This window comes from Cygnus atratus, chromosome 2, assembly GCF_013377495.2.
Source record: "Cygnus atratus isolate AKBS03 ecotype Queensland, Australia chromosome 2, CAtr_DNAZoo_HiC_assembly, whole genome shotgun sequence".
NCBI lineage: Eukaryota > Metazoa > Chordata > Aves > Anseriformes > Anatidae > Cygnus > Cygnus atratus.
In genome coordinates this window covers 71,496,852-71,524,630 of record NC_066363.1, presented here as the reverse complement: position 1 = coordinate 71,524,630, position 27,779 = coordinate 71,496,852, and the positions used below count along the sequence as shown (strand labels likewise).

The window sequence follows — 27,779 nt, the reverse complement described above, 5'->3', positions numbered from 1 at the left end:
TATAATGGGCTAGATAAAGAACATAAATCTCAGAGATTAATAAAAGATTATTTTGCATTATCCGATTTGAAAATATGGGGGAAAAGCACGTTTTACTGATTGAAGTAAAACAGAAATTTAAAGCAATTGTTAAGGACTGACAAAGTTTCCACTACTCCTTTACGATTTTTTCTTCTGGCTGTCATACAGAAAAGCTAAAATGCTTTTATATATTTCCTGCATTTACTTGGCATCTTGGCAATTCACCTCCTTCATGTACCTCAAAACTTGTGGATCTAAGGCTTAGAGAAACATGAACTCTACTATTCAACTCATCTTTATTAACCATATTCATTTATTGCAAAATTTATTGTTCAGACTGAAAAGCAGAGATTCTAGAACTGAATCTCTCATGATTCACAGGTGCCAGATCTTCCTTCTTTATATGGGATTGTGCACGCCTAACAATAAATTCTTCTGATTTACACAGTCGTTTATTACATACACAAACTGCTGTTACTGTACAGGTTCTATAGTCAGAGCCAAACTTGCCAAACTAGAACTATTCAAAGCCTAAGGTTTTCTCTAACCATAAGAAATAAAGCCAGACTGAGAGCAATCAGAGTTTGTAACTTAATTTGTAATTGCAGAACTGTAAGAAATCAGAAATAATATTTGATAATTACCAAGTATAACTGATATATTATGGCTGTGTTGAGTAGAAATGGTAGTTATGGTGTATAAATGCATCATTTACCAAAAAAAAAAAAAAGAAAACCACCTTTCTGCTTACATTATTGAACTACATACAGATTTACTGGTTTCCTCTCAGCCTTCGAAGACACTCTTGTAAAAACTAGAGCCAATATGCTTCCATGTAACAGAGCATACCTACTCATATGTAATAAGGCAGAAGGAAAAGGATCAGCATTTCTCTTTTCATAGGTCAGTTAGTGCAATGTTACATTAATACTGACCCATAAAACATCTCCTTCCCCTACGCATTAAAAATCTAAACCCAGGTAATCGCATACTCTAGTAACTGCAGGTGAGATGCATCAATCTAATTAAATCCTTGTCAGCTCTTCATGTCCATAATTACACTTCTGAAAATTCAGTACGAACAGCTTGCATTTTCATGATGTTCATAGTATGAAAGTACGAGGCTGAGTTTTAACCTAGAACACATGCCAAAAAAGCCTTCTATCAAGTATACTTTTCAGAAATAAATTCAAAATCAGATCACATCAAATCTTAAGAGTAAAAGCCTTTGCTGAAAATGTAACATGAAATATTAGTCAAAACCCTCTACACTTCTGTTCTACAGAAGTATCTTAAATCCTTTCTCACAAGCTTAAACCAGGAAAAACAGCAGGTAGGAGCAGAAACAAACTTTCTTCATTTCTAGTATGCTGATAGCACTGTACACAGAAAGAACGAGGAGAAGGGATTCCTTTTCTGAAAATAGCCGGGATTATGCTGGGGGGCCCGACCTGGATAACGAGTACCAGATGCCTACCTTCACTGGTAGCTGCATTCTTCTGGGCTTTGGTGGGCGTGTGATCTGTACTTGAACTCACGTCGGATGAGATGCTTGAGCTGCCTTTGCCTGCAAAGGAAGAAAGGGGTGGAGAGGGTGAGAGGGAGGAAGAACAAGCACGAGTATCAACAGTGAAGAAGACAGACCTTCCATATCAGAACCTGGAACAGTTCCAGGAAGCTTTAAAATAAGTTTAAAGCAGCTGATGTTCATTTTGTACACGAGGGTGGAAACTAACTGCGCTGCAAGTTATAGCATGTGCATCTTTATGTGTACTAAGGCTGCAGACAGCCTCCAGGGTTAGAGGGGCTCATTACGTATTTGTAAAGCTTTGTTTTAAGTGAAAAGTTTCTGATTAACATTAAGAGAATTTTCATAACCAGTTTTCTCATTCAAATACTTCTAAAATAGATCAGGAGAAACAGACACTGACCCTCACCAGCACTAATGATGAAATTCAGGATGCATTAATGGAGTTTTCATCATGTCAGCACATAAAACAGAAATCTATTCAAGTCATTTGCTCATGTGAAAATGAAAGCAAGATAACTGCTGTTTCCTCCTACATCACATTCACTGCTTGAAATAATAAATCATTTTGAAACCAACACTTTTATGGTTGCTATTCTTCAACTCCACTTTTATGCCCTATTTAACTGGAAATCAGAACAATGGAAGTGTCTTTTCTTATTTTCTTTTCTAACATTTTTTGCTGCATTTTCTACATCAGGTTCCCCAATCCTCTGTGTAAGGTATCAGATCAAGTAGAAATTAACAACAGAAAAAAATACCAAAAAAAATCTTAGGTGCTGCAAAAGAACAGAGGGAGCTAAAACAAAATTGTCTTTTTGTTTACCTCTGAGGATCAAAGAACGATTTGTTCCCCTTTCCCCTCACGCACACTTCTCGATGTCAGTAACTACTAGCAGGGATACATACACTCTGCTACCACAGCAGGAACCAGAGCAACCACTCCAAGCATTATATGAAATAAATCTAGAGAGAGGCAAGGTAATGAATGCTGTTACATTTTCAGATGTTACCTATCCCCACACACACTGCAACGGTGAAGTCTTTAAGAGCTATGTTAGTTTTTGAACCAAAATTACACTGTAGGCAGAAAGCTAGCTGACACCATGTTTTTGTCACTTGAGTGAACCTATAATCACAGGAATGTTAGCAAGAGATTTTCTGATCTGTTATTTCAATCAAGCATTCCTTGGGGTTCTGGGTTATAGTATGCCTGGTTTTCATAACATTTAGATGTAAGGAGGAGGTCTGCTTTTTAAAGGTGCCACAACAGAACAAGGATTTAAGTTTTAATGGGAAACGACTGGAGAATGTGCAAACGTAGGTTGCTTCACAACCAAGGTACTGCCACTTAATCTGTCAGCCAACCCTAGAGAATCGTTCTCCACATAAAGTTGCTTAAGTTAACATGCTTAGATTTGAGAGATGATTATAGAGTGAAAGGATATTAAAAAGGCCAGAAGGAAGTGAAAAAAAGAAAGAATGGCTAAAGCTAGTAGTTGGGTGGGGTGAAGAGAAAAAAGCGCACATTCAGTGATTCACTAACTGCTTTTTACATTCCTTTAAAAAGTTAAGCAAACCCAAGAAGTAGTGCCTCTAGAATATCACTCAATTGCTTGCAAGCTGTGGCACGAGTTGGAGTAATGCACTGTGGTCTTTCTAGAAATGACTGCCTCAAAATAGCTCTCCAGCTAAAGGCAACCAGGGTTGTGGTAGTAGAAAAGCAAATGAGAAAAGAGAAGAGTAACTGTAAAATGCTAATTCCCAGGAAAAGGCCAGAGAACTTGGAACACCTGCAGTAGCCAATAAGCAAATAATTATGACGTGTATTTAGATGGTTTTGCTGCTACCAGAAACTGCTCATTTGCCAAACATTAGAGCTGCAAAAGCAGGAAAACTTCCAAGGAGTATCAGCTGCTCTCCTTACAGAAAGGAAAGAAGAAAGAAATCAACTCAAAACATGATTTCCTCAAAGCAAATGAAGAGGACTTCCTCTAAAGGGAAAAAAAAAATCTTCTGGGGGGAAAAGGAAGTCAGTGATACCAAACAATAGCAGAGTTGCTAGCTGGGCAGCTGTAGCATGGGTCATTTTCACAAAGTCATTGTTTCCTGCAGCTACGTATCTCCCCCACTAACATCAGTAATATTTACATTTAGACTGCATTCAAGTAAGCCTCCAAGAGCACAACAAAAATGTTTTACCCACTGTAGGGTGCTGATCACCAGTACATCCCATAGCAACAGATTCACAAGAGCACACTTCTGTAGTAACTGTGAAATACCAAGATGTATGTCAAGGTGATTACCATTTCAGTCTACTTGAATATTAAAATATTTTAACTCCTTGTGAGAAGTTAAAACTGGAAATTAAGAAGAACAAATCTATTCTTGTTACTGCTTGCACTGTATACAAGCCCTTCCTGCAACAATACTTTTAATATTTTGTGATAGTTTTAGAGTCTTCCCTTACTACACACAAACCCCAAACAAGCCTTTTCCCTGTCTACACTGAAACACTCCATTTGGGTAGGCGGGGGAAGCAGAAGATGTTTTCTAGTAAATTTTCAACAAATGTTTTAAATAGATTAGCAGGCCCTATTCTTGTAGGGCAAAACAAAGCTGTTCACTTCTAATAGCCTAGATTTAGCTGCTGAAGCCTCACGTACACATGCAAGAGCTAACATGACAGCATATAAGCATTCTACAAATGAGTTTGATGGTTGGAAAAAATGCATACTCAGCAAGTTCACAAATGCCACAAAATAAGCAGTTGTGGTTCACACACCAAGATGTCACTGCCATTCAAGGGACCTTAACAGGCTGAGAAACATGCTGGCAAGAGCCTCAGGAAGTTAATTGAACAAAAGGAAGTGCCAAGTACTGCATCTGGGCAGGAACAACCCCATGCACCACAACATGTTGAGAAAGAATCTAGACAGAAAGAGACCTGGGGGGCCAGGAGGACACCAGGCTGAACACGAGCCAGCAATGTGGCCATGTGGCAAAGGGGAATTCAGAAAGCACCTGACTCCATGGAGAAGCCTTTTGCTATGCAGTATCTGATGCCTGAATACTCCTGACAGGAAGTGCGCTGCAAGGCAAAAAGGAAAGAGGCAAATTATGATTCAGCATACGGGACTGGTGCTGCCAGGCATTCAGCAGGTGGTGTGATTCCCAGGTCCCACACACCCAGCCGAGCTCATCTGAGGCAGGGTTCTTCTGCAGCGCTTCTCAGGGCACGATCTGCCGACTGCACTGTGTGAATTTTAAGACTGCTCCTTTCCCCAGTGCCACAGGAAAACCTGACACGTCGTGTAGCACTGATCAGTGCATCTCTTCAAATCAAAAACTGCCCTGAGAAAGTCTTAGCAAGCAAATACAACCCGACAGGGGTTCTAATACGGTGACAACTAGTAGAACCAAGCAGGGAGCAATATAGCCAAGATTACAGAAATAAAGACTATTTGATTCTTTGCTTTCTTTACGTGACTCTTCATAAGATAATGGCCTGCAAGATGTTTCCCTAGCATGACTTGAGATTGTCTGAACTTTCCTTTATGCATTCCACTGTTTTTGATTTCAAAGCCAGAATCACAACCCAAAAGAGAGCACATTCCACTATGGAAGGAGGTAGGTAGGGTGGAAGAAAGCCATTTCCATACAATATAACATAATGCACAGCAGGAGCAAAGGTAGGATGGACTTCACCACACCTAGAAGGAATCATACAGCTACACAGTTGCAATTCAAATCATGTCTGACCTGCTTCTGAAGAATCAAATGTTTGGGGTTTTTTTTCCATCTACTAGTTTCCAAAGCCTTACAATAGTTGTAAGAACAGCGCTCCAGCCATATGACCTAGTATCCTATTTCCTATACATTTTATTTTGATCCCGCTGGAAGGAAAATTAAAACAAGGCAAGAACGTCACAGATGCTTCCCCTGAACACTCTGCCACCAGCACTTTGTCACCAATGGTTTTTTTTCAGTCATAGATGATGTTCGTGCTTAATAGCCCTATAACCCTACTAAATCTACCTGGTCTCTTTTTGAATCATGATATTAAAATAATGTGTTCCAGTTTCTTTTTTATCACAGGTGGCTATATCAACTAGAACATTAGTTTATTTTTATTAAGTGTTTACATCTTCTGTTTCACTAGAGCAAATTTCTTATTAATCAAAATAATGCTACAGACTATCCAATGAAATATTACTAGAAGATTATGCACAGAATTGGTTGGTCTTATTCTGTATTTCAGTATTACTGCAAAATAAAAAAAGTTTTTTTCCCCCAGCTGCTTGCATAACTATTTTTTTTTCAAGAGCACACTGACTGGGGCAGTATTTCTCCAAACACCTCAGTCCTTCAGGCCAAAGACTTGCAGGATATAAGACTCACACACACAAGGCATCTTAGCCAAATGGAAGCATTTAATAAACACTGGAAAGGAAAAAACCATGAACTCATGAAAAGTGAACTTCATAGTCTGCCAGTCACGCTCACTGCTGAAAAGTGTTGAGGCCATCACAAGTCTGTCAGGACAGAAGCAATGCAATTTAAACCCATCCAGGGAAGTACAGCCTGTAACTGTCCAAGACTGAGAGAAACACTTTTTTTTTCCCCTAAAGCATATATGCAAAGCCTGTCCTAATATAGACAATGTTTCTGACTGCATTACTGTAACCTTTGCTTTTGCTTTTTTTTTTTTTTTATTTTGCTCACTGTTACTGAACACATTGATAGCATAAATAGAGGCTGAGTGAATTATGTGATGCAAGTCATAAGATACATGAAGATCATTGACCTATATGATAGAAAAAGGAGTGTCCTGGCAGTAAGTCCCTTTCATTCTTCTTTAGAATAGATTTACCACAGTGGGGTTTTTTTTTGCAGCACAGCCAGCTGCTCTTGGATTCCCGATGCACGTTTCCATCTCTTTGGGGTTTCTTTGTTGGTTTTGTGCTGTATCTTACATGACTTTCTAACACCACACAAACAGGCTGTCTTCTTAGAAGCTACCCTGGGAAGAAGACAGCTACACTGACCTTGACAAGAAGTTTTAATCCAACGACACATCTGCCTTCACCAGATAGTGAAAGAGTTAGCTCTAGACTTAAATGGAAAGTAGAGCCAAATCCATAATTTGTCAAGTTGACATGCAACAAAATATTAAAACAAAAAATATCAGAAAAAAATGAGCAAAAAGTAGCAAAATCTAAAATAATAACAGCCATTAACTTTTTGAATTTCCAAAAAGCACTGTATTGCAATGACTTTGATGTGAAAAGCCTGAAAGGTTTACTTGAGAAGTCAACAATTCTTGATGAATGATACTATTCAAATTCAACTCTACAAGGAAAAGTGTATGTATATGGCTTTTCTACCATATGGTCATTACTTTCTCTTTTACATCTCCAGACAAAACTTTTTATCAAACGTATGTTAACTACATTAAGAAGAGATCCAAGGAAGAAAAAAAATAAAAGACAAAAAAACACACACCAAACCTCAAACCATCAGAGACCATGGGAGGAGCAAAAAAATCTTTCCCATCACCTATTTCCACAAAACACGTTATCCTGATCCAAGTCTCCAAAACTTCAAATGCACACTTTACAACCCGCACACCCACAGATGGCAAATTCCTGGTATGTTTTTAAGTATCCCTATGGAAAATCAAGAACCTATTACAATACTTAGACTTTGAGGATATATGGCATCCTTTAAAGATGCAACACCTCAATTAATTTATTCAAAGTAAATGCAGAGTTGGACTACACGCTTCAAACAATCATTCTGCTTAGACTTTGCATTTCTATCAGTGGAAATTATAAACCATAAAACTGGCTGGTTTCCATTCTTAACTTTTAATCACCAAGCAGACTACCACCAGTCTAACATTGAGGTTAGCCATCTACAAGCATTGTCATTCACTGAAGTGCTTTCAGGATGGGTTAAATGTTATTTTACAAATCCATCCAGAATCTTAGAAGCAAGTGATTTTTTGAATCAAAACATGTGCCAGCAGGACACACACGCAGGTTACAAATTTCATTCCAGGCAACCTTTGTCAGGATGTGATAAAACAAACAGTAATCTGAACAAACTCCAACCCTCAAGAAAGGATATATACCAAATGTTTCACAGGATACATTGTGACAACTGAAGGTTTTGCAGATATTTGGTAACACCGGCACTTCAGGACAGTATTTCTTTCTTAACATTTTCATAAGTACCATCACTGTGCACTTTTTTTTTTTTTTTTAAACACACACACACACACACACTTTCTTTCAAAACTCCAGCTACCAGGACTGATTAATTTGGCTGTCAAAACTGGCATCACTTGGCTATGAAATAATATACAGAGTTTAACATTTCTAAAATACTGCAGAAATGAATTCCACCTTAAGCTGTGTAGGCCAATTTGGGCCTTGCTGTTGTTGCTTGTCCAGTCCCTGTCTTCCTGGCCATTTTAAGTGCCACAGTATGTTACAAAATCTCACCCAAATGCATTCAGAACATAACTGCATATACTACAAACAAATACAAAATACACTGAAAAGCAAGTAACAGAGGCAAAAAAAAAAAAAAAAAAAGTGCTTAGAGTTCAGAGAATTCACACACCCAGCTGGCAAGACAAGAGTCAACTGGTTACTTGCTGCTCAGCCAACGGAGAAAAGAAACAGTGATTAATTTAATTGCCATAACTGAGGCAGCTATATGAAAGCAGAGATGGTCTTGTCAGAGAAGTCACACAGTTGAAGTATCTAATAATCTGTTCGATGTTTCTTTTCAGTGGAGGAGTGTGTTCCTTTAGTTTAAGGCATAGAAGTACTTCTACCAAATTCAAACTATTTAGCAGCTGAAGATATCCACATATCAAAATCTCTTGTACGGCCTCTGTTACCTTACTCATTTTCAGTACCCTTAAGGAATTTACCCCAGGTGCAGGTGGGACAGCGTACCGGGGGTGCAGCCAGGGCTGCCCCATGCCGACCCCACTGCAGGTCACAGCTGGGCCCAGCAGCCAAGATGGCGGTGCCTCACCTCAGGGACAACCTGGGGAAGGGAAGGCACAATGCTGTCAGGCAGCTGGGGGAAAATGTGTTGGTTTTATTTCATCAAATGGCTGAAGTTGGAAGGAATTCCTGGAGGTCACCTGGTCCAAGCCCTCTTACCAAGCAGGGCCCCCTAGAACAGGTTGCCCAGGACCATAGCCAGATGACTTTTGAAGATCTCCATGGAGGAGGACTCCACAACCTCCCTGGGCAGCCTGTGCCACTGCTTGGTCACCCTCACAGTACAGAAGTGCTTCCCGGTGTTCAGACAGCACCTCCCATGTTCCAGCATGTGCCCACTGCCTCTTGTCCTGGAACTGGGCACTGCTGAGAAGAGCCTGGCTCTGTCCTATTTCCGCCTTCCCTGCAGGGGTTTATACACACTGATGAGATTCACTCCCCACCCCACACCCTGAGTCTCCTCTTCTCCAGGCTGAACAGTCCCAGCTCTCAGCCTCTCCTCACAGGTGAGATGCTCCAGGCCCTTCATCATTTCATGGCCCTTCACTGGACTGCCCCAGTCCGTCCACGTCTCTTTGTACTTGGAGGCCCAGCACTGGACACAGTACTCCAAGCGTGGCCTCACCAGTGCTGGGCAGAGGGGCAGGATCACCTCCCTCCACCTGCTGGCACCACTTGGCCTAATGCAGCCAGGATAACTCCGGTCCCCTTTGCCACACAGGCATGTTGCTGGCTTGTGCCCAGCCTGCTGTCCTCCTGGACCCCCAGGTCCCTTTCTGTCAATACGCTTCCCAGATACCCAGCCCCCATCATACATTAGGGGGATTTGTCTCTGTTTCTCACTATCCAGTTCTATTTTAACTGACAATACATCGGTCTTCCCCAGGTCAAGTCTATTTTGCCCATGATAGTGATTTTTTCTTCCAGTCTATCTCCACCCATGAGTCTTTTCATCCTATATTCTCCCCCTGTCCTGTTGACTAGGGGGAGTGAAAGAGGAGCTGGGTGGGCATCTGGCAGCTGAACAAGGTCAAAAAAAACCCCACAGAATTAAACAACTGTTTCAGATGAGAAATTACATGTAGCCAACAGAGCACACACTTGAAAACCAGCAAGCACAACATTTCTATCACTGCACTGTTTTTTCACATCAGAAGACACGAAAAAGCTGTTTTTCAAATTCAACAGTCTTGTATTAACAGAAATCAAAAAAGCAGTATCCTCTGCTCACAATTCCTATTGTTCACCTCCATGCACTTTGCAAGCTTTCCTTATACAACATCTTATACAACCAGTCTTCGGTTCACTCTTGTGAATAGCGTCTGCTGGCAGTACTTTGTTCACTTGGCCAAATACCCTTCTGGAGTTTCTTGATATCAAGATATCCTGAAAGAGACAACAGGACAATGGGTGCACAGTACTTATAAACTGTAAATTGCTCCTTACAGCAAGCCCAACAACCAGTAGTTAGTGGTTCTCCAACACAAATCAGATTCTTAAAAGAGCATTAAAAATTATACAAGAATAGGACAATACTTACAACCAATTGAGAATAGCTAACTCTTGAGATACAACTTTTTACTACTGCCTTTTTTAACCAATGTTACAACAAGATTCAACAAACCACTTGCAAGGTGAAGTTGTAATAACAAGGGCAATAACAATTGGTTTAACTCTTATGTAAATACAACTGCAGAAGTTCTGCAGCCAGAAAGGCAATGATTTATCCACTATACTGTAAAATGCTTTGAAAACTTTCATAAAAATGGATGTGTTGGACTGAATTTTTCAGAAGTGTTTAGCAGTGATGCCTATTGCCAGGAAGGCAAACCTGTTCAGAAAGGCTGGATTAAAGATGTAAGGCATAAGTAGGATTCCTGGTATAGAGACAGTTAACTAGCTCTAGGAGATTCTACTTGCTGTGCCTTGATGGAAGCCTACTTGGACTGTAGTTTTAAATTCCTTAATGCACATCTTACTGCCAAGTCACTCACTATGATTTCAGAATGGCTAGAGACTTTATTTAATGAAGTCTTCAAGCAGACTCATGTAATCTAATCTAAAGGGGCAGGGCACTCAATTTAGTTTTCTTAAATAACCTGTCTCACTCCCGTGCCTTTGCTTCTCCAATGTAATTAATGATACTGAACCCTTTTCCTAGAGAATTTCAATGCTTACTGGGGGACTTCTTAACTAAAACCTGTTAAATGGGACAGTATACTAAAACCACTGTAATTTCTGAAGATAGCATGTACTATACTTATGAAAGTATTTCACAATACAGAGGGATGAATAGCACATAGCACCTCTGAGTTTATAAATAAGTAATAATGTATAAAACTTACGGAATAGTTTGGTTAGAAGAGACCTTCAAAGATAATCTAGTCCAACTGTTTGACCTCTACAGGGCTAACCAAATGTTAAAGCACGTTACTGAAAGCACTGTCCAGATGCTCCTTGAACACTGACAGGCATCGGGTATCAGCCACCTTGATAGGAAGCCTGTTCCAGTGTTTGATGACCCTCACGGTAAAGACATTTTCCAGATATAATGGAAAGCCAGAAAAAACCTGCTGTCACACAGCATCTGGGAGAGCAAGGAGTGACCACCAGCCCTGCAGCCACCAAGGCCAGTGCAGAAGGAGGGGGAGAGGTGCTCCAGGCATGGAGCAGCAGTTCTCCTGCAGCCTGTGGAGAGGCTCCTGGTGGAGCAGGCTGTCCCCCTGCAGCCCATGGGTCCCACATGGAGCAGATCTCCACGCTGCAGCCCGTGGAGGAGCCCCCGGTGGAGCAGGTGGATGTGGCCTGGAGGAGGCTGCGGCCCATGGAGAGCCTCCGCAAGAGCAGGCCCTGGGCCGGAGCTGCAGCCTGTGGAGAGGAGCCCACGCAGGAGCAGGGGGTCTGGGGGGAGCTGCCGCCCGTGGGGGACCCGTGCTGGAGCAGTTTGCTACTGATGGATGGACCCCGTGGTACGGAGCCATGTGGGAGCAGTTCTTGAAGAGCTGCTGCCTGTGGGCAGCCCCCACAGGCTCAGTTCGGGAAGGACGGCATCCCATGGGAGGGACCTGACATGGAGCAGGGGCAGAGAGTGACCGTGAGGGAGCGGCAGAGACAAAGCGTTAGGGACTGACCGCAGCCCCCATTCCCTGTTCCTCTGCACTGCTCGGGGAGAGGACGTAGAAGAAGGTGGACAGGGGGAAGGTGGATTTTTTTCTTTGCTTTTAGTTTCTCACAGCTCTAGTCTGATAGTGATAGGTAATAAATTGCGTTAATCTCCCTATGCTGAGCCTGTTTTGCCTGTGACAATAACTGTTGAGTGAACAGTTGAGTGAACTGCCTGTCCTTATCTCAACCCTTGAGTGCTTTTCATTGTATCTTCTCCCCCCTTTTACTTTGAGGAGGGGGAGTGAGAGAGTGGTTGTGGTGAAGTTCAGCTGCCCAGCTGGGTAAAACCACCACAACACCAAAGATTTTGAACTCAAGTTATCCACGATCACCGTGGCCAAGACACCCACCATCACCTTTCCCACAAAAACTTCCCTTTTCTCAAACAACAGGTCCAGGAGGGCTACTTTCCTGGTTGGATCACTTGGCGCTTGTGACAGGAAGTTATCTTCAACATGCTTTAGGAATTTTCCAGCCTTGTCATGGCAGTATGATATTCCCAGTTTATGTCTGGGAAGCTGAAGTCTCCCATAGGGATGGGGGCAACCACTCACAAGAATTCCCCCAGTTGCCTGTAGAATAACTCATCTGTGCCATCATCCCAGATGGGTGTTCAACAGTACATACCCAAGACAACATTTGCTTTGCTATCCACCCCCTTAATCCCCACCCAGAGGCTCTCTGTCACAACATCCCCAATGGTAAGTCTAATCAGTCTAATACCCCCAGTACAGTCTAATCTCTCCCTTACATACAGCACAATGCCTCCACCTGCCCTGCCTGTCCCTCCTGAACAGCTGACCACCCTCCATCCCAGCACTCCAGCTGTGGGACTCACCCTACCAAGTCTCACTAATACCAATGATTTCACAGATCTGGGAAAGGACCAAAGCTTCCAGTTCATCCCATTTGTTCCTCAGACTGCATGCACTGGTATACAAGCAGTTCAGATGTGCTCCTGAACCTGCAGTGCTCCCTGGAGCAGCACAGATGCTCCCATCAGCCTTGTCACCCTCAGACAGTGCTGCACCATCCCTTGTCATAACCTTGGTGTTCCTAATGGTACCCCCCCCTCTGACTGATCCTAGTTTAAAGCCCTCTCCATCGGTCTTGCCAGGTTATGGGCCAAGAAACATTTCCCCCATTGAGACAGGTGGGTCCCATCAGGCTCCAGCAGACCTCTCATCTCAAAGACTTCCATGATTTTAAAACCCCAAGTTCTGATGGAGAAGTCAATCTCGGAGCCAGTCATTGATGACCTGGGCTTAACCGTTTTTCTGTCTCTCCCTATTACTGGAAGAATTGAGAAAAACACTACCTGTGCTCCTGAATCCTCTAGCTGTCTTCCCAGGGCCCTAAAATCTCATTTAATAGACTTCAGGCTTCCTGTACTTACACCGTTGATACACACTTGAAAGAGGAGGAACGGGTAATAGTCCAAAGGCTGTATTGTGCTCAAAAGCTTGCTGGTTACACCCCTGATCTGAGCCCCAGGGGGACAGCAAACTTCTCTGTGAGGAGGGTCTGGCCTGCAGGTGGGAGCCTCCCTTCATTTGAGGAGGGAGTCACCTCTGTCTGCAACCCACTGCCGTTTCTTCATGGCACTGCTCTTGATGCCGCACTTGCTTCAAGGCCTTGGTTGATCTGACCTTGGAGGGAGAACTTGCATGGACGCCTCTTCTTCCCTCTTTTCACATCCCTTGTCTGCTATACCCAGAGCCTTGTACCCACCCATCCAGCAGTGGAAGCTGAGCAGGCAGACAGGGGCTCCTCTTTTGGCTCCGTGCAGTAACTTGCTTCCCCTCCTCAGTGTCCCTCAAGTTGCTGCCTTTATCCCGGTGCAGATCAAATGCCAGGCCTGCCTCAGCAGTGGCCGCACCAGGTTAGCTGCCTGTACTCTAGAAGTCAGTCCTGCTCTGTAGCCTTCTACTCCACCATAGAAATGGGGAAATACAACTTTGTCCTTCTAAGAAAATTCAGTGATTTGTAGGAAGCTCTTTCATTTATTTGATGTTGGTCTTCTCAGTACAATTTGTCTTCCAATCACCAAAATATTTTGAGAGGGATATTTATTCATGATACATTGTTCTAAAGTTTGCTGAAAAACACTTCCTTAGTGCACATCTCCCAAGCACCACCTAACCTTAACTTTATTCTTAATCCAACTAACAGGCCAAATTAGCTATTAAACCAACACAATGAATTTAATCAACATGATTGAGTCTTAAACATCATTTCACTTCATTGCCAAGATCTCCACTGATTTTGTTTGTTGCCTTCCCACCCCCAATTTTCAACAGAATTCTGGTCTTTTTAGTATTCAGAAAAGGCAAGAGCTGTTTAGTTCAATGCCAAGCATAAATCAGCAGACTTCATTTGTACATTACCGTAAGAAACATGCCAGTGATTGGAGGTAATCTGAGAGGATGAGCTCCAGCAAAGAGTCTTAGTGACTGCAGAACCTACTGCTGCACTAGATTGCATCAGGCATTTGGTACAGGTTTGAGTTTCATTTGGTAGTAACAGACTGTTATGAAGTCTAAAACTGAAAACACTAAATATATGGTTGTCTTCCACAACAATACTATTAACATTTAAAATCTGTATTTAGATTTTCCACAAACAACTAGTCTCAGCATTTGAAAACAGGAGGTAATATTAAACTTCTAAGGATCTTTACACTCATTTCACTTAAAGCACAATCGTTTCACTTGGCTTTGGTGAGGCCGCACCTCGAGTACTGTGTTCAGCTTGCAATATGTTCATCTGAAATCTAGCAAAGTTTGGATACCATACTGAAAATGTTCACACAGAAGCTTTTGCTAAAGGTGTTTTGCTTTCCTGGTCCAACATTAAAATGGCAAAATGTGGTATAGCATAAATTGCAGATCTGAAAAAAAAAAAAAAATATATATATATATATATATATATATATATATATATATATTTTCCTCTATCTTAGCCCTAAACTTGATCAGTAAGCTAATTAGATTCTTCCTGTAACTTCATGACTGCTAAATCAGATACCCTGGAAGCACAAGGAACCCACAGTTAGAGGTAGCTGCTGTGGTGGTACTGTCAGAGAGGCTCTTCTGGCATAGTACATAATAACACCAAACAACCAACTTTCAAACTGGAAATTTGGGAGCCATTGTAATGTTGACAGCTGGTTAAGTCAGGGTAAAAACAGACAAGGAAGTGAAATACCTTTCACCAAGACAGCACAGAAAAATTATTCTGGCATCAATGTACACAGTGAAAAGCAGTGCAAAAAGCTTTCACATCACAGTACAATGTGAAAGCCCCAAACTTTTTTTTTTTAAATACAGTAAAGAAGAACAAAGGAATCTGACAGCTGAGGAGAAACAGACAAGGATCACTTTACTCCTTTAGATAAGCACAGTCACTTCCAGCTTTTCTTCACTGATGGACATAGGGAGGGGAAGTGAGCGAAAGGGAAGTAGCTGACTAAGTAGTAGAATGTAAGTAGAGTAGTAGAATGCAAGTAGAGGGAGATCTTAAAAATTATGGGATTTTGAAAACTAAGTAAGAGTTTTGTGAAAAAGGTATAGTGATACAAAGTGGTATCTTAAAGGCAATTAAAAGGAGGTGATTAGCACACTTGAGAAATCTCTTATTTTTTTCTATAGTATCAAGTATATCAAAGTTAAAAGCCACATTTAGGTTCAGAAAGCAACTCATCAGCATAACTGAATTAAAAACAGTAAGAGTATGAGAGACAATGCTTCCAATGGCAAAATGAATCATGAATCAAACTTCAAAGCTTCACACTATACATATGACTATCAACTTTGAATTTTCAGAATGCAGAGAAAGAGGAAAAAGAAACCTAAAGAAGCTCTAACTCCACCGTAACCACAGAACGTCTGGCAAAGTTAGCAAACAAAACTTAAAAAATCTTTTAAAAAGAACAGGCCTGCATATTTTATTTTTACACTCATTTTCAACTAATAAAGTATTCAGCATCAGTTTAAAGTCTATCAAATATGGTTTGCAAGCTGCCAGCAATGTAAAACTGCATCATAACAGATTATTTTATTAAAATAGAAGTAATTACATTATTCCTGTTGAAAACTTTAGCTTCAATTGCATAACAATCATCTTTTGGTTTTTAACTCTGTACAGAGCCTGCATGCAACACAGCTACATAATTTGCTGCTGTGGTCACTGCCTGAATACTAGGACTGACTTGGGAATAGATGCTTATCCAAAACAAAACAGAGGCTCATCTATCCCCACAATATGAACAGGACAGTAACTCTCCATTGAAATTACATAGCTTCCAGGGCTAATTCAGCATTTTTGTTTCCTCTGAAGTATTATCAATTTTTCAGCTGTTTTCCATATAAACCTTCCTTTCATAGAACACACTATGGCAAGGAAACTCTCACGAGTTAACCGCAAACGTATCAGTCACAATACATTAGAACTTCCTCATCTATTTTAAGCACAGTTTACTCCAAGATATCCCAACAGTCTAGCAACAAAAAGACAAAGGACAGTTTTTAGCCTGCCCTACTACCTTCACCAGGGCACAGTTATTTATAACCCACATGGGCATTCAACATGGGAAGGACACATTAAGACAAAATGAAGGTAGCCTGCATCTAGCCTGTTGATTAATCAGTAATTCAGTTTTGTTCACTGATAATTTTTCCATTCTTACTAGGTAGCAGTATATGTGCTACTGACATAAAGATTGTTTGGTTATAGCCTGAGGATAAGAAAATCCCTTCTGAAATATATCCATGAAGCTCAGACTGAGCTAAGTAATTCTGTAAGAATTTTGGAATGGCACTCCTTTCAGAAGTGTTTAGCTAGCATCTCCATGAAAAGACATTCTTCACATCTTTCTTTCTGACATTATGGACAAGAAATAATTCTGTCCTTAGGAATAAAGAAAGCAAGCTTTAAAAAAAAAAATCGTATTCCTTCAGCAGTATTCAGTATTAGCACCCCATTAGAAAAAAAAATGAAACTAGTGTAACTTCTGCAGCAGAAGTTGAATGAACAGAAACAACTGGACAGCCACTTAGAGCCACAGCCAAGATAAGCAGCTGGAAGAAGGCTAAGGACAGCAACTGCTTAACCTTGGTTTAGTGCAGCCAGAGCAGCTCACACTGTTCTACTTTAACCAGCCTAGATTTCTTATGTTTAAGGCAAAAACAAAAAAAGACAATGAGAAGTAGATTGAGTCTGTGAAGTCACATGGAAGCCAAAGACATTGGCCAAATTTATATACAGCAGGTATGCTGGTGACTATTACACAGGTCAGTACAGTCTCCATCTCAGGATGTTCCTGACTGGATGGTTTCAGGAACCAAAAAGCATACCAGGACAAAGTCACTCCCCTCCCGGCCCTGAGGGCACTGTTTGCCTGCCCCAGGGCCTCCCTTTTCCCACCTGCCCAGGCCCCCGCACCAGGCCCTGCCCCAGCAAGGCCACAACAAGGCCACAACAAGGCCGTGCTCCAGCCCCCACAGCCCTGCCCTGCCCCACACCGATTCCTACAATATTCATTTAACTTCTGCCAAGTTACTTCTCTGACCCACCTCATCTGTACAGAAGAGGGGGGGGCCGCCATTTGACACCAGATCTTCACATCATTTCACAATGGCATGTGCGCACCCTGAAATGCTCAGTGTAACCTCAGTGAATCACCTCTGTTTCTTGATCCTATTTTGACATGTTTTAATCAAGCAGCACTGGTAAAAAATGAACAAAAGCCACACCAAAGATAAATATCAAAAGTATTCTCTACAGTGACCCAACAGATGGAAAAAAAAACATGAAGCTTTATAATAACAGAAAATTGTTGAGCTGTGCATAGATGGCATATAAAGTGGTGCAACTGCCTATGGCAACATAACAGCAACAAGTACAGAGGAAACAGTTCATTATCTCGACAAAATGCTATGAAAACAAAAAAAAAAATCAAAAGGTCTCATAGCATGGCAATGAAACTAAAAATCGAAACAGGACTGTCAACTGGTCTGAAGCTAATGGAAAGCACAGACCAGGCTCTGTGGTCTACAGGCTGAGGTCCAAGCACGCTATCTGCAAGCTCCTTCTGATTCTTTCCTTACAAAATCTGCCACCCAGTTATTCAGTGTGGTGGTTTTCACATCATCCTGAAACCGACTATGCTCGCTAAGTAGCACAATGAAGGGAGATGGCCCAGTTGGCTCTATTTAAGGGTTAGCACCTTGTTCCTTGCGACTTTGAAAGACATGACCTGATGAAACAAATGAAACGAAGCAGAGTCCACAACAGCTTTTATGGCAGACCTGTTAGGCCAGAGTATCCAAGTATGAGTACTTTCATAATTGAGTAAAATACAACTCATCTTCCTCCAGTTCTTTCAGTCTCTCTGGTTAGCTTAATTCTGCTGAAAGCAGTCATCCACAGTAAATCATTTCTGTGAGAAGTACTCTACTCCTCGACCGCAATCTTACTGACGAGAAACGTTCTCAAAGCAACCTTCAAGTGCGGAATCCAAACGCTGGACAATTTGGCTATTCAGGATTTATTCTGCTTCTTCCTGCCTTTGCTCCAACTTGTCTGACGATTTCTAGCAACTAAGTTCACTAACATAATTTCTAATTTTAAGTTTTTGGTGGCAGACAGAGCAAGTCAGGACTTTTGCATGCAAAAGCAGAGCACAGAGCAGTAAAGTTATGTCCTGGGAATTAACTACAGTTACGCATTTCCTCCCCATCCCTCCTTTTTGAAAAAAACCTTGTCTAGTGCCATTTGGCACCTTATATACCTAAGCACTTCCTTAATTAGTGAGCATCTACTCTTGCAGTTGTAGGTAATAGCAAGAAGCATTTAATTTCCAGGGAAGCATAGAGTTTACACGAGCCAGAGGGAAACACCTGCATCTCTCGGACTTCATATGTCCATGCCTGCTCATCAGATCAAAACATAGCTGATGTCAAAGAGACACAGGTGCAGGAAGCTTGCTCCAGTGTTCATTTCCACAATATCCTTTTAAAAGAACAGCTTATCCTTTGCTAACTACACTTAAGAGAGCTGCTAACTGCTCTTATGATTTTTTTCTAACATATGTTTTAACTAAATGCCACTAAAAAATTACAGTTTGAGAAATGCTGCATACTATGCCAAGAACCTGACTTACTCCTCATAAAGTTTAGTCTTCAAAAACCACCTGTACTGTGACAATAAGGAGCCAAACATCTTGTCCAACTTAATTAGAAGTTTTGCTGATTTACCTGGTTCTCCACCATGTTATTCAATGCTACATTTGGAGAAAAATCTAAGAGCTACTCCACCAATCTAACGGAGAAAGGAAGGGCCTTCGAGAAGTTTTAAGATATTCCTCGACCAGTTGACTGGTACGTAAGACAAAACATAACTGAACTGAAATGCAAAAGTGATCCTATGTATCATGGAGTAATTGCCAATGGGATATGCATTAATACCAAAGCACAAACACGCATTTGCTAAAGCTGACTTCTACAAAACTCTAAAAGATACTGAAGCTAATAGTGAAGCAGCAAATTCTCACTTAAACATTATCTAAATGTTTCCTGAAGTAGTGCCTTCATTAAAGAAAGTCTGAAGCTAATGTTTTTCTAAACTTTCTAAAACTTTTAAGTACTAGTCCTACAGCTGCAGGAAGGCCACCACAGCCCTACACCAGACTGGGACAATCAAGCCCACTAACTCTGTCCAGGGAGCACACTGAGTACCCTGACCATGTCCTGGTGCAGCAGCAGTCCACGTTTGATTACCCTGTCTTCAGCTATTATCTCGCCTGTGCTGATGGTAAGCAGTGCTTGCAACACAAACAGAACAGATCACATCTTGCACAGTAAGTGCCTCAACGAAAAATAAATAAATAAATTTTAAAATCCTCTACATTAGCTCAAGCTAACTTCAGTGGCATTAAAAAAAACAAACTTTTTTTGAACCAATAACTGCATGTTCATCTTAAATACACCACCAGAGGACCTGAGAGAAAGCAAGAACACTTAAAATCATCACAGCTGTTTTACCACTGTCTATCATAGCCCTTGTCAAAGAGAGCAAGCTTTATTAGATGTTACCTGCTTGAAACATATGCACTGACTGTAGGGGAAGGAAGAAGTAGCAAAGAATACAAGAAAAACTTATCCTATGCCTATTGTCAGAAAACAAGTAGAAATACATGTAAAATGTGGGGTAGCAGAGATGAGATTGTATAAGCAACGTTTTCTAAAAAAAAATATGCTTTCAACAATGTGGAACAGATGTTTGTACTAATGGAATGATCATACTGTACCTCTGAAATAAATGAAAATCTACCAAGGGAAGTTGCTGTAGGAAAATAACTGAAGATAATTATGTTTTTAGACTGCAAAAACACCACTGTTCCTTTTCTAGAAAGATTCTCTCTGCAACCATTTTACTAGACATAGCACATAATAGATAAGGATAGCACATCCAATAATTCATAGATAACTCCAAGAATAAATGCTATTTGATCCATGCTGACCTGAAAACTCAGTGAGGGACTTTATTTCTGCATATAAACATGCACATGCAGATGCATACAATCAAAGAGAAATGTAATAGCATTTCCATTTTTAAAACTCTTCAAAAACCAAAGTCTTACAATGCAACAACTGCACCAGTATTACTTCTCTGAAATTCATGCTTTGTATTTCCAATGTCACTGAACATCTCACAGCAAACTATCTCAATGGTTGCTTCTTAAGATCTGGCAGTAACTTCTTTTGTAAACCATCACATTTTCAGTTAGAAAGAGTAATGTGAGCCACAATACTAACATCCAGCTTCAGAAAGCACTACCATAAAATCAGAAACTGTAGAGACAGGCATCTATTAACGGTGCAAACATCTTTGGTAAGTCAGTTCATTCACAAATGACCGCATACATTCAGAATCTAATAACTACAACATTTAAAAATGTACACTACTACTGAAGATCCTTTGCCAAAATACCTCTGGCACATAAAGGAAGGGATGTATACTGCACATGCGTCCACCAGACTGGGTCAGACAGAAAGGTCAAGCCGTCTCACAGTTCTGGCTGACAATGCCAGACAGCAGACGCCCTTTTGGCACAGTTATCATGTTTGACTGTGAAGAAAAGCACACTTCTCCCAGAAAGGACTACCATCACACCTTTGCCATTTTTCTTACCTGAAAGCCAAATAACAACTGTTAATATCTGGTTTTAAATGAATGTTTTTGAGGAATTCATTATGCAAAACTTGATCTGTTACCATGGTGACCTTTCTCTACGCAAAACATGCAGAGGGATAAAGAGGGATAAGCCTCAGCCTAAGCATTCATGCACCCCCCTCCGCTGGTTTACAGCGGTGCTGAATAACCTTCCTTAAGCATTTTGGCAGTCTCCATTTCCAAAATAAGTATTCTTGTTTCACACCACCAATATGAACTTATGGTAAGAACTAACACTGCATGCACTATTCACATTAAAAATAAACACAATAGAAATTATCCCCAGACACAGTGCCCAAAGGAGAGGTACCACTATTTGATTTAGACTCATTCAGTTTACTATAACATGCCAAACAAACATCTTTCTCCACAGTCTTCAAGTCCACCTACTCCCCAGTGACATTCCCAGGCCACAGTCACTCTCTTAAGATGCCCTTAAAGCCCATGAAATCTCTTCAAAGCTATGTCCCCCTTCAAGTCTCTCAGCTGAAATCCTTGACTTAAACAGTCTGCCAGTAGACAAGCAAATGTCTACCAAGCCATGTAGTACTAAATACTATTTGTTTCCTTAAATCTGTCTTTCTATAGCCATCTGACACACTCACAGCAACAAGATCTGGAGGAGTGGAATTTTATTCTTTCCTTGCGGTCTAGCAGCAGGAACAACCAACCCAACCAATGTTTCAGTTCTGGAAGAGACCATGAAAAGCTTTTTCTCCTCTTTGCTGGTAAGGGCAAAGAGTTAATCTTCTAATTCTCTGCTGAAAAGAACAGCAGAGAATTAAAACCTCTCTGCAAGTTGATCAAGTACCCACCACAGTGGGTAAAACAAACAGCCAAGTGATATGTAACAGGATCCCTGCAGAGGAATGTAGGGTCATGACAAATGTTATCTTCCACAATGATTTATTCTTTCAAAAAAAAAAGCTGTAAAATCAAGGGATGAAGTAGGTGGTCATGTCACTCTCTTCATCTAACAGCGCTGCACTGATATAGCGCACTGAACTCGGCTGGCTTTTGTGGCAGCGTTGTAAAAATATGCAGAAGTATCTGTAACTGACAGACAACTGAGCTGCGTGCTTTCAAATAGCTACTTACTGCTTCTCCTGCACAGGCAGAAGGAAGAGACTCAGCTCACTGAAAGCTTTTCAGTACTGCAGAAGAGCTCATTTGCTCCCCCCATCTGTTCATCCCTTTCCAGTCTCCATCTGAAAAGAAGATTATCCTCTGGAGAACAGGATCCCCAGGACGCATCAGGTTTCTAATCAACACTGACTGCCTGGTCAGAGTTTGCCTGTGGAGAATGTTTCAGTTACATCGTGCTGGAATTTGGCAATAGTCCTGATGTTTAATTAAGCAGTTGTTTTTTGAAGCAAAGCCCACAGTAGGGCAGACCAAGAGATGCAGAGGCCTAATCACACGCCTCTTAACAGCTCTGTTGCTGTGGCACAGTACAGGCTTTGTGAGCAGCCCTGCTCTACCAGGCATGTAACTTTTCAGATAACTGGGTGCCTAAATCAGGCTACAGGGGGTTATCTATAGCCAGGAGTATCACAGACACTCACATTTCCAAAGACCAGTGAAAACTGTATTGAATCTGACTTCTGGCAAGTGTGATCTGTACAGCCAGCACTGGGAGAGGTGGTCTACATCCTTCCAGATTTCCTTCTCATAGGAGAAAAGGTCCATAGAGTAGCCATGCCACTGCATTTCCCTACACACAAACTTAAGACCCAACAGGAAGACAATGAAATAGCAAGCATGATGGTTAGGATTTTCTAGGCATTTTTATTCAAAAAGTTACTTTCTCCCCAGATTATACAGAAAGGTCAGCACCATGATAATGGTTTAAAGACCTCTTGCTTTAACTTAGCATCCCTGCTTCTGCTGCCCAAAGGTCAAATTTTAAACTTCATTTTCACAATCGGGTATTATGACTTCTAGTTTCAACCTGCTTTTCCATGACTGATTTTCGTCCCCCTGAATTTTCAGAGGGGAGCCAAGGATTACTTCCCAGCAGCACACACAGAATAAGCATACCCACTCTCAGCTTTGTTCTACCTCTGGGAAACAGGGGCCATTTCTCGTTTCACAGTCCCAAACACACCACAGTTTTAAAGGAAGTCTACATGGAAGGTGGAGTTGCCACTTTCTCCAAGCAATGTAATAGCACTTTGTGGCAGTTGTTCTGGTTTATATTAAACTGCCATTTGAGCTCTCCAAATAGGATCTTTTAGAGAGCCTCTAGTATTATTTTATCAAAAATACTTCCCTGATACACACTAGTGTTTTCCTTGCCTCCAGCTATACCATGCTGACAATCTATGGTCGTTTACACTCAAGCAACACACTCTGGATCCCTCTCAGCTGCCTCCAATCAATGAGCTGCCCAGTAAAAGTTTTATTGGGTTGGTCTCCATGCATCACTCAGCATTTTGCAGCACTGAATTCATGTCATTTCTACTTTCCTACTCCACAGTGCAGTGTTACTGTAGTACTGTATAGTCCTTTTGCAGTAGGAACATTGCACCATTGTTATTCACAAATTGCTAGAACTCGTTAGTTCACAGTCAATAATGAAAATATTAGTCAAGATAGGTCTCTAAGGAAACATCATTAGTAATGTCTCCATTGTGGAAACTCCCTCTTGAAAAGAACTTATTATACTCGTCACATCATCCAAGTTTTTGTTCACTCAAAGATGAGTCTCATTTCAATGCCTTTTTCTTCCCCCCAACAGGAAGCTGTACCAGAGGATTTAATTAAATCTACATTGGTAAGTCTAATGCAGTGGATACAATCGTCTTATTTTTCAACACGAAAAAAAAAACACCTATGCCAAGATAATGTCTCTTGTCTGAGTTTACATTTAACTCCTGTGCTTGATCCTCTTGCTTTCAAAAAATAAAAAGCACAGAACTGGAAGGGATGTGAATCAGTTACTTCCCATCAGCACTTAATTTCTCCCGACCACTCAGGTCACTAACATTGTGCCAGTATCCTTGTCGGTTGAGGAGCCCATGCCACTATAAAGCTCTGCACAATGAAGATACCCTTGGGCCTCTACAACAGGATTACCACCCTAGTCAGGAAGATGATTCTGAAAGAGGGCTGAAGGGTTACACAGATAAAGAAATAAAAATTTACACTTAGTTCAAGTCCTTGAAAGGCCTGCAATGGGCAAGACCTCCAACGGCAGGACTCACTACTTGAGAAGATTCAGACTGTTAGGGCAGCAGCACTTGCATACTCAGAGGCCAATGCCACTTGCCAGGAACCAGGTTTGCAAGGGCTACTGGTGAGAGAGGAGGAACAGACTAGGCAGCAAAAAGCTGCAGAGACCCCGCAGGTTCCGGCTAGCACAAAAAATATGCTTCTTTGGAAGACACGCTCCTTTTTTGAAGCAGATATTAAACATGGTGTGGTGGTATCACCTAGCTGGACAGCTGAACTCCACCACAACCACTCTCTCACTCCTCCTCCCCAAAGGAGGGAGGGGAGAAAATATGAAGAAAAGTACTTTAGGGTTAAAACAAGGACAGGGAATTCACTCAACAGTTATTGTCACAGGCAAAACAGGCTCAGCATAGGGAGATTAACGCAATTTACTGCCTATCACTAGCAGGCTAGCACAGTGAAAAACTGACAGCAAACTAAAAACACCTTGCCCACCCATCCACCCTCTTCTATGCCCTCCCCGCAAGCCGTGCAGGTGAACAGGGAATGGGGGCTGCAGTCAGTCTACAGCACTTTGTCTCCACCACTCCTTCACAGTCACCCTCTGCCCCTGCTCCACGTGGGGTCCCTTCCCATGGGATGCCGTCCTGCCTGAACTGAGCCTGCGGGGGCTGCCCACAGGCAGCAGCTCTTCAAGAACTGCTCCCACATGGCTCCGTACCACGGGGCCCATCCCCCAGGAGCAAACTGCTCCAGCACGGGTCCCCCACGGGTGGGCGGCAGCTCCCCCCAGACCCCTGCTCCTGCATGGGCTCCTCTCCACAGGCTGCAGCTCCGGCCCAGGGCCTGCTCCTGCGGGGGCTCTCCATGGGCCGCAGCCTCCTCCAGGCCACATCCACCTGCTCCACCGGGGGCTCCTCCACGGGCTGCAGCATGGAGATCTGCATCTGACTCATGGTGCTGATTTACAGCCAAGCCCCACAGAAGTGAACTTGAACTTCTTAGATACTTAATTCCATATCTAACAATTGCATGATTCCATGAGCTCCCACAATATTCATTAAGAGCTCTAACACCTACAGCTACAATAGCTGAAATGCTATGGAAGTCAAGCTACTTTCTTAAAGCATAAACCATTTTTTCTAGAATATCTAATCTGGTTACAAACACTGCAGTGTTCTGTACACATTAAAAGGTCTATATGTTTGCCTATGAGAACTCTTTAAAGAAGTTTCCAGACAAAGTACTTTACAGGGAAGATGTGAAGTTGCACTGACTTTAAAAGCACTTTTCATGTTCAAATGAAAGTTCATAGGAATTAGGGACCTTTCAGAAGTTTTTCCACTGTATACAATAACTGCAGTATGGTACTGTAAATTGTTCTGATGCCAAAGTTGAATCTATATAGGACACAGTAGCAAACACTAAATTTCAAATTTAATCCCATACAACATATCAGATTTTAGTTTCCTATACGCATTGTCTTTTTCACTCTGAAGCAACAGACATTTACAAAAAAGGGAGGCTAAAATTCGCCACAAAAATCCACCTACGTATAGGCTGTCAAGATTCATTTATTTTTAACATAAAGAGATTATATGCTCATTTTTCAAGTCAAAATTTCATTAAAGGAAAGCAATTTTTAACCAGACCTTTCTAACCCATAACCAGGCTACTATATGCCTATTATTCTAAGTACTATCACAAACACACAATCTGTATATCCTTTGGGAGCTCTGCAACACCACTTGCATTAAAAGCTACCATAGGACACTCATGTAGAAGTGAAAACTGTTGTAATGAATACTAGAAGTTCCCTGGAAATATTCTGACTGCCTCACAGACATGCTTCAGAAAAATGTACTACTAGGCTAGAGCTTCATCTTGTATGTAAATGCTTGGGTCCTGTGTGGTTACCTATATCACCTCCTGATGTTCAGGCAAAACCATATTAAAGAAGAGGGACAACCATAATTACTAGCCAACAACTTATTTTCAGGACTTAATATAGACTTGCTGCTAGTTCAAACAGCAGAGCCATTAAAACAGCCTAGACATGCTGCTTTAACTTCTGGGTCCTGCGCCTGCTGCAGATCCCCTGAAGATCTGGAAGAAAATACGAACAGAAACAGAAAACTCATGACAATAGCAAGCCTTAGCTCATGGACCCTATAACAGAAGACATAACTAAGCAGAAAACAAAAGACGGATTTTATATTTTGCTTTTATTTCCAGAGTTACAAGATCAACATCATACCTAAAATTCAACACATGTAGGTCAAAAAGATTTCTCAGGATTAAGTTTCCTCTCTGCTTATGCTGCTCCTAAACACATTTCCCTGAAGTGTTTCCCCCAGCTTGTATTGTCTATTACAGTCATTTGCTAATCTGACGTGGGAAGGGCCAGGGCATGCAGAATAGTTGGAGTTCCTAGGCACCAGCTACTCTCTTCAATCCAGAGTATTAACACAGACTGCCCTGAGTGGAGGCAGAGCCATGTTGACATGCCTGCAGGTATCTGACATCCAACTACCAGAAGCTGTTCCTGACAGGTGACACAAAACATGGACAAATGGACCAGTAACAAGAGTACTCCTTGGAGAAGAGCAGCAGATGCTAGGAGTGTTCAGCTCTTAATAAAGTACCAGAAGTATTTAGAGTACTTGGCACTCTTAAGATCACAGTCCAGGAGAGAGTAACAGACCCTATTGGGTCTAACGAGAAACATGACCTACAGAAAAAGTTCAACCATTACCACCACATTTATTGAGATATGGAGCATCCTACCTTGTGATGGGAAAGAACCTCTCAAAACCCCTTTTTAGTCCTGTATTGCAGGAAGCACTCGCTATACAGAAACTAGTATTGAGGAAAAGAAAGCCTAAGCAGGATTAGATAATTACAAACAGAGACACATGCAAGTTATGCAACTTTGAATCAGAACTGTTGTCAAGCTACAAAGCCCACTTTTTGCAGGATTCAGCCAATAATCACATATAGTAAATGTGTCCATTTGCCTGTCTTCTGTTCTTACCAAGGAGAAAACAAACCCAGCAATCCTAATCCTCTTAAACCTTTGGAATGGTTTCAAGTCCATAAAGGATTTCTGCACAAGTTATTTGAAATTCACAGGCTTGATCAACCATAGAGACCTTAGCTGAAGTAATGATGTCCATTAGCACCATTTCTTCCCATGGTAAGCTTCTATATGGACAAGGGATCTCAGTTTAAACAACTGTACCAGCAATATAAGGACTCTCCAAGGGTACCTCACCAGATCCCAAGAAACCTTTACACACTATATTCAGAAGTGTCCTTTTCCCAGTATAAGCCAAACTTAAACTATGAGGACTTGCAGTTGTGCCTTGCTGACTCAGTCACGTGGCAGATTCTCTCACTAATGTTTTAAAGGCTGTCTTGATTTTTCCAAGCAGAGCAGAGGCTTCCAGAAGAACAAAGCACACCTTCTGCATGCACCTAGAAGCTACACTTGCAGACAGTCACTTTCAGTGAAAGTCGTCCCAGTTGGACCCAACAAGTCCAAGCCATGGCTTGGAGATACAGCAGTCCCATGTGATACAAGCAAAGTATTTGAGGAAAAAAGCTATTTTAGAGTAAGATGAACTCAA

The 27,779-nt window shown here is 41.5% G+C and overlaps 1 protein-coding gene across 8 annotated transcripts in view; it reads right to left on the bottom strand.

Annotated features, from left to right (window-relative positions):
• FBXL7 (F-box and leucine rich repeat protein 7) overlaps nt 1–27,779 on the bottom strand; it is a 186,963-nt gene that overhangs the window by 138,903 nt on the left and 20,281 nt on the right. For 4 of the 8 annotated variants that reach the window (XM_035560326.2, XM_035560330.2, XM_035560332.2 and 1 more), the window contains exon 2: nt 1,499–1,588. In XM_035560326.2, the coding sequence (XP_035416219.1) occupies nt 1,499–1,516 (18 nt within the window). In that variant the 5' untranslated portion in view covers nt 1,517–1,588. Of the gene's footprint in view, nt 1–1,498; nt 1,589–9,805; nt 9,962–27,779 lie in introns of those variants that run through there. The other 4 variants (XM_035560327.2, XM_035560331.2, XM_035560328.2 and 1 more) reach the window with 3 other exon arrangements.